At 46.0% G+C, this 7,538-nt stretch overlaps 1 protein-coding gene across 1 annotated transcript; it reads left to right on the top strand.

Moving 5' to 3' along the window:
* Window positions 1-631: 631 nt before the first annotated feature.
* On the top strand, window positions 632-3,930 carry LOC124689835. The gene is made up of 6 exons (XM_047223301.1): window positions 632-757; window positions 1,388-1,700; window positions 1,847-1,946; window positions 2,166-2,265; window positions 3,182-3,261; window positions 3,392-3,930. The coding sequence occupies exons 1-6, from the start codon at window positions 632-634 to the stop codon at window positions 3,720-3,722; spliced, it is 1,050 nt and encodes a 349-aa protein (XP_047079257.1). The 3' UTR covers window positions 3,723-3,930.
* Window positions 3,931-7,538: the final 3,608 nt, after the last annotated feature.

The raw sequence follows: 7,538 nt of genomic DNA on the forward strand, positions 1-7,538 counted from the left end.
GGCTACAGTTTTGGAGGCCATCTGAAGAAATCTTTGTTTTCACAATAAAAAAAACAAATAAATCATCATGAGAAAATAAACTTCGCGTAGTCGGCGTCGCTCTGTATTTTTGGAGCCCCGCCTGGGGAGTCAACGACCGGTGCATGTTGGTGAAGGAGAAGAAATATTCCATTTTTTTAGGCCTAGGAAAACGGATTCATCTTATGAAGCTATGTTAGCTTGGTATATAAAAGGGTGGAAATAAAAAGCTAGAGAAGTGGAAGAGATATGCGTACCAGTGAAATGGGAAGGGTGGAAGGCAGTGCATAATTTTGGTCGAACTTCCTCCATCAATTCAGTTATTTCCTTTTTTCACATGGGGATACATGAGTATGGTTGGGGCATGGTTGGCTGAGCATTGTCACGATGAAACAACGACTAATGGTGGGAGATGAGAATCTAATGGTTGTGGTTAAGTGATGATGTGGGCAGTGTGCAGTCAAGATAGACAACTTAAATGATTCTCTAGTAGGGCTTTGTTTTATGATAGATATTGATAGATCTCTACAAATCGCAGCCAACAAATTCTAGGTCTTCCTCGCCTCCTGCCGGCGCCGCCGCTGATCTGCCCCGCCTCTGTGGCCTTCAGACCATGGGGGTGCGGTGGATCACAGCCCTCGTCGGCGGGAAGGCTCCACCCCTGTTTTGTGGGTTTCGTTCTCCATTTGTAGTGTCAAAGTTTGTAGGGGCGGCGCTCAGGCGGTGGTGGCACCGCCTCGTGCAATAAGATCTCCCCGACTTCAACCCCATCTCGGTGGCAACGTCGAGAGGTTTGTGGGAGTGGTGTCGTCTTCGAGGTTTTCGTCTGGCTGTGGGGATCTTCGGATCGTCAAGGAGCATCATCGACAATTCATCTTTCTTCTTCGTCTTCGGAACGGATGTGGTCTTTTTGACCCGTTCGGCGACTTTCCGTCCGCAACCAACAACGTCGAGCCGACTAGAGGTTGAAGATGAAGGGCTTCTCAAGAATCGCGTTGTAATTTTTGTTTTTCTTAGAGTGCTTTGTCCTGTTCGCTGTTTCTTTTAATGTTAGTGTCTTATTCGCAAAAAAAAAAGATATTGATAGATCTCCGTATTTGTATTCGTACCTCATTTTAGAAAATATAAAATAGAAAATGAAAAGAATGATCAGTTGCCATCCGCCCTGGCTAATGGGCACGGCCCATCGAACCCTTCAGATCGGCAGGCAGGCCGAGATAAAGCTTTTCGCAGAAATAAGTGGGCCAAATGAGCATAAACTAACTATACCCGATAACGGCCGAAACCGCTGCTTCTTCCTTCCAACTCAATGGCCCAACCCAACTAACCCAAACGCCAGAAACCAGTCCAACGGCCACCGTTGCGCTAGCGCTACTCCCGATGCGCAACGCGGCGGCCAATCCGCAACCGCCTCGCCGAGAAAACCAGAGCCCGCGCCGCCCGCACCACCGATCCTGCGACATCCCCCGGGCTCCCTCCACACTCCGCGATGCCGGCGGCCGTCACCACCTGCTCGCCGTCCCACCGCGCCGGCGACCCTGACTTCGCCCTCGACCTCGACGACGTCGCCGACGCGGCCTGCATCGGCGCGCTCGCCTGCGGCCGCGCCAGCTTCTCCTACCACCGCCTCCCCGAGCCGCGCCTCCGCCTCGTCATCCGCAAACTCGACGATTCCTACTTCGGTACCAAACCCCTGTCTGCCCCTTCCGTTTATTTAATTCCCCTGAAATGCTTGGGTGGTTGGGTTTTTGCCCTAGATTAATTCCTGACGCGACGTGCGAATTTCGAGTCTTCTGACGTTGTGTGCATTGCTGCTTAAATCGTGTAGATGTGCAGATCGCGAGGTCGGCCGCTGTGTGGGAGCTCAAGGCAGCAATCGAAGGCTTCTTCATCGGCCTCTACGATGACATGGCTAACGCTGTCACCTGGTAAAGCACATATACAGCAGATACAGATGCGATGATGGATTCTGTAATTTACCAAGCTGTTTGCTTTTCAAATTGCGCTGCCATGTCATCTGGACAATTCAAATAATTGGACGGACGTTTTTTTTCTGTGACAAATACTGAAGAAATAGGCTAGATTGAAAATCGACTCTGCATATAGTGGGAACTTAACATTTAAGGTTCCTGATTTTCTTGTTGTAGGCAGCACGTCTGGAGCCACTTCTGCCTGTGCTTCAAGGACGAAAAACTGACCGATGACAAGGCAACATTGCGTGTGTTTGGTATAAAAGATGGCGATGAGGTCAGTGCACTTTTCTGCTCTGTGATTTGCTGTATGTGCATCTTAGTTATGCTCTGTTTCATGAGATCAGTAAGGATTCTAGTTATCCTGGTTCTGCAACTATGGCATGCTAATGTCCGTTGATCGTTCATTTACTCCTTGTTCATATATCACATATGCCCCTAATATTAGGCAATTTTAACATATTTTTTCCCATATCTGTTTGTCGTAACAAGGCAGGAGCTTTCATTAAATGTTACATAGAAGCAGGATAAAATCATCATGAAGGAATAATGCAAGCTGATCTAACAAAGAGCAATCCTGCCTGCATGTAAACACTTCTTTTCGCACACAGATTTGCAGCCATGTTTGCTTTGCAGTTCACATACGGAATAAGAAAAAGGCTAAAACTCCTACTCAGCTGTTGGATTTCAGCGAGAATAGGCGAAATTGCAGTTCGGATCTGACTGTGATTCCTCAGGTTACTAGATTAGCCGAGTCTGTAGTTATTCTATATTTGGTTCAGTACTTTTGCCTGAAACAACCTTCTCCTGGATACTAAATACCCTGTAATTTGGTTGGCTTATTAGTTCTAATTGCATCGTCGTGTGTGGTCCTCTTGCATCAAACTCTGACACCATTACTGAACTTCTACAAGTTAGTCAAATACTTATGCTAACATAATGCATTTTTTTTTTATAACTACTTCCTCTGTTTCGTAATATAAGTCGTTTTGGCAAGCTAACTTAGGCTGCCAAAATGTCTTGTATTAGAGAACGGAGGGAGTATTAGTTGCTTCTTCGTAAATTTCGTGTACTGTTTGAGCTATTTGTTATAGTAATCAGAAATTATATTTAATTTCTCATTGTGATGCACCCTTGTATGCTTTCCTGGACATGCCTAAACACATTCTCTTATATTATCTCCTGTCATGCAGCTTCATTTCGCCCAGCATCTGTCTGTTGACTACAGCCCATGCAAGAGCTCCAAGAGTCAAAGGGCAGCGTCTCACAGAAGGTATGTCAGATCCTAATGCCTCTACATGTAAGAGGGCCATTTGTGCAGTTGATCTGAATCTTCTGAAAACTCTGATGGATGTTGTATATGCTCACAATTGATAACACTGCAAATAATTTCTTACGGGTAGGTCAAGGACTTCAGTGGATGATATTGGTGTCAGACCAAGGAGTTTGATGGACGATCTGGTTGAAGAAGACGATGACGAGCAGAAGCTTACTGCTACTAGGCATTCCACCAGTGTCTTGGATGATGGTTTTTGTGTTTACGAACAACAAGAGGAGTGCATGGTGGAAGACCACAAGAAAGGAAGTTTCTTTCGCGGTTTGTTCTCGTACTCTAGATTAAGGGCTAACAGGAGAACACATTCAGAGAACGAATCCTCTTGCGATAAGAAAGGCAGTCGATCAAGCCTGGGGAAATGGCTGTCTTCCAAAAAGCCGAAGGCCCAGAGAAAATGATACCCAGAGTGCTATTTATCTGACATCTGCTGCTTTATTTTCTGAATAATGTGCTGAGAAGGCGCAGATGGCCAGCGATTCCACGCGACTTAGAGTAGCCTAGGTGACCTTACAGTTCAATGTACATAAGTGTGCCGTGAATTGGTGTACCCCGAAATCTGATGGGCATCGTTGTGCAGTGCAATGAGATATTTATTTATTGTCTGAACTGTGTCTCTGTTGTTGCATAACAGACAACTGATCCCCGACAAAAAAAAGTTCAGAAAATATTTTGTGATTTCCGGAGCAAAGTTTGCTACAGGCAGGCATCCATAGCCCTGCCGATGCAAACCATGCATGATCGTCAAACCAGTAAAATGAAACAGCCAACATGGGTAAAAAAACATTCCAGTCTTGGTCAAATCTCATGAATCTTGCTTCTAGGCAAACTAATTAGCACCTTACATGTAAGACGAGCCCAAGACAGCGGGGAAAAAAAGTTAAGACGCTAGGTAGCCATCAAAGAAAAATATTAACAGTAATTTTCACATGGCAATAGCACGACTTCACGAGCTATTGCCTACAATTCCTATCGGAAAGAACAAATGGAACAACCGGAGAAGAAGAGGAAAAGTAGGAACTAGAAGAGAACAACCATCGGTGTGATGATAAGTTTGATAGATTTGAGACGCAGACTTTGGCCTCCTCTACCTAGTCTCTAGAGAACCATTAGTGACCGGCTCCTCGCCGGCTTGGCCCAGCTCTGGCAACGACGAACACCGCCGGCGACAGCCCACCACCTCCGCCATGATTGCGCAAAGGCCTTGAGCACTCTGCCGCCAGAGCAAAGGCGCACAGGAGCAAGACCACTACGATGACCACCACGCGTAAGCTCGTCATCCTTGCGCCGCGCCGCTCGTAGAAGGTGTCCGATTCACGCCTTTGCGCTGGTCGAGAAGAATGTCGAGGAGGAGATCAGGCGAGCAGTTCAGGTGTTGGTTGGAGTGGTCGTGTTGGCCTAGAGGAGGAAGCTAGGAGGATGCTTAAATGGAGGGGAGACGGAGCATGCGGGGTGGGGGTGACGAGATGAGATAGGCGTGTGCGGCAAGGACTTTGAATTTGCGCGCGGCCGCGTGAGGAGGGATGTGGGAGTTGACAAAATGGAGGGAGGAAATGGAGTAGGTTTGATCTCGTTAGGCTGCAACAACCTCTAGATTCTCAAGTACCAAATCTGGCTTTTCTCGGTTGGGTTTACACGCTCAGTTTGACCGGTTTGTGACTGTTGTGTGTGCTTGCCTGTGGAGAACCTGTAAAATAATTCGAGGTGACCAGCCTCAGCTATGCTAAATCGGGTACATGTATTATTCTGAGGATGGTTGAGCGCTTATTATACTGTACAACTTACAACTTGACAGTTGACGCTTGCTGCAGTGTGGGTTTGGTCCTAGCTCTGTCCAACTGAAAGTCAGATTCTGTGTCATTGGTGACGAGTTGATGACTCCGGAGTGATCAACCATTCATTCGTAGGAGAAAGCACAGGTGAAATCTACAGAGTACTACTATTACCTAGAAGATTAAACTTAGCATGGTAGTACTCGCTGCAAATCTGCGGTGTCCATTTCCTGTGTTACCCTATTACGTCCCAGAAATGATTCAGCAGATAGGTTTTGCGCAAAGTGAATTTGAAGTAACAGGCACTCAAAGTAAAATCAGGAGCGTAAATTTGTTCCTTGGCCGGGGAGCAAAGCATGCACCAAATGACGTACGTCGGTGATCCCAGTTGGCTAAACCGCTTTTCTACATGCTTTGTGTTATCAGGAACAAATTCAGTCCGTTCAAACTGTTGAACGCTGAATCTTTCGCCAATGCAAAAGCGTCCGCGGTCGGTCATGGATTACGTAGCGATCTGCATATCCACCGCCTGGCCGGCTAGCTCCTGTTATTCCTTTCTTGCGATAAGGAGATGTGAGATATCCTTTGGATCTCACGCTAGTTTTAACCTTTTCTCTCCTGTGCTTTGTGTTGTGTAGTGTCTAAGTAGTGACATCTGACTGAAACATTCTCGATCGAGGTTGCACTGACGGCAGCTTGTCACGTCGTAATGCTCTGACATCATCCAGGCAAACTTTGCCTGTTGTACATCCACCCGTACTCTTTTTCGTTATTCATGTAAAGCGAAGAATAATGGCCTTTTCAGAAGTTCTTTTATGACCAGTAATATGGAGGATGTTCACATAGAACATGCAGCATAAGCAGGCAAGCAGCTGCTGGATGATGTCTGGATCGCCTCGCGGCAGCGGCTACCGACGGACGCCGGCACGCGCTGCTTTGCAGGACTCCGCAGCGCGTCCGCACGTCGCCCGCGGCTACGCTTCAGGCCTTCAGCGCTTCACACGCGTACTGTGTCCGCCGTACACCTTCCCGTCGCATAGTCGCATAAACCTATCAGCCCAGTGCCCCACGTATGGTGCGTGGAAAGAATTCCCACCTTTTATATGATACAGTGATTTTAAGATGTTGATTTTTCTCTGCAAAATGGTGTTTGTCTGTCTCTCAGTTGTCTGAGATTTTCTAAAATCTCTGTCAAAAGTGAACTAGTGTCACTAGTAGAAAATCTCTCATCAGTACCGGTTTCAGAGGGGCTTTAGTACCGGTTGAGCAACCGGTATTAATTATCCGGCACTAAAGACCCCCCCTTCGTACCGGTTGCTTACGAACCGGTATAAAAGGGGCCTCCACGTGGGCCACCAGGAGAGCTCAGGGCTAAGGATCTTTGGTACCGGTTGGTAATACGAACCGGTACCAAAGGTTCCCCCGCGGCAGGGAATTTGCCCAAATCTCGCCGCGGCGGAGAATTGGTTTTTTAGGGTTTTTGGAGGGGTTTAGGGATATCGGTTTGTTTCATATCGCGTCGATGCACCGGAAACGCGTTTGGGTTTAGGTAGTACATGAAGATCAAGATGATGCATAGCAAGTTGGTGCATATAATATAACACACATGTTATTGCATAAGATCGCAAATTAAGTAGCACTATGCATGAAGATCGATCTTCATGCATAGTGGTACTCTCCGAGGCGTACTCTATATATGTCTATTACATGTAGCATAGTGGTACTCTTCGAGTCAACTATATATGTAACATGTACATCTTCATTCATAGTGGAACTCGCGAGTGGTGGTATGACGTCCCGAAGGAAAAATCCCGCCAATTCCTCGCCTATTGCTATGAAGCGGTCATCGATTGAGAGCTTGTTCCGCTTTCTTGCCAACTATAAAAGAATAAGATACAAATGAATACATGAAACAACTATTACTGAAACTCAGCACAACTTATGATAACAAAACAAATTTGTGAAGATTGTTTTTGTACCTCTTTATTTCTTTCATTATTCGTTCTCTCGTTGACAATTCTGCGGATGTACTCGCAAACGAAGAATCCACAGAGATCGGTCCCCGGAGGTTGTTGCGGGCATTTCTTTACAAGAATATAATTCAATCAAACAATAGTCAAGTATGATAATTAAAAGGTGTGTGGACCTAGGTAGTACTACTTACTTTCGCACGCCATCGCAGCTTCGGTGTCCATTCACGGGACGTATCTTTCTTGATGAAAGTTTGCCATACGCTGCTCGACAAAAGAAAATGCATAAAAGAGTCATCAATTAGTTCAAAGCAGGAAATTAACGAAACAAACCGATAAGAATTAAAATTACCTTCCGAGCATTAAAAAACAAGACACGTATAGATCCTTTTTTTTGCTTAGTGAGTCCAAGACTTCAACTTCTCCAATTTCCAAATTGATGACGAGAAGAATAAAGTGAAACCTACGCACGTTT

Source organism: Lolium rigidum, chromosome 2 (assembly GCF_022539505.1).
Source record: "Lolium rigidum isolate FL_2022 chromosome 2, APGP_CSIRO_Lrig_0.1, whole genome shotgun sequence".
NCBI classification, from domain to species: Eukaryota; Viridiplantae; Streptophyta; class Magnoliopsida; order Poales; family Poaceae; genus Lolium; species Lolium rigidum.

What these genes read in the sequence shown, in the direction of transcription:
- LOC124689835 (XM_047223301.1), top strand. Translation starts at nt 632, where the DNA reads ATGGGGGTGCGGTGGATCACAGCCCTCGTCGGCGGGAAGGCTCCACCC. An exon ending in ATGGCTAACGCTGTCACCTG is followed by an intron (nt 1,947 to 2,165) that starts GTAAAGCACATA and finishes TTCTTGTTGTAG; the next exon opens with GCAGCACGTCTGGAGCCACT. An exon ending in AGGGCAGCGTCTCACAGAAG is followed by an intron (nt 3,262 to 3,391) that starts GTATGTCAGATC and finishes TCTTACGGGTAG; the next exon opens with GTCAAGGACTTCAGTGGATG.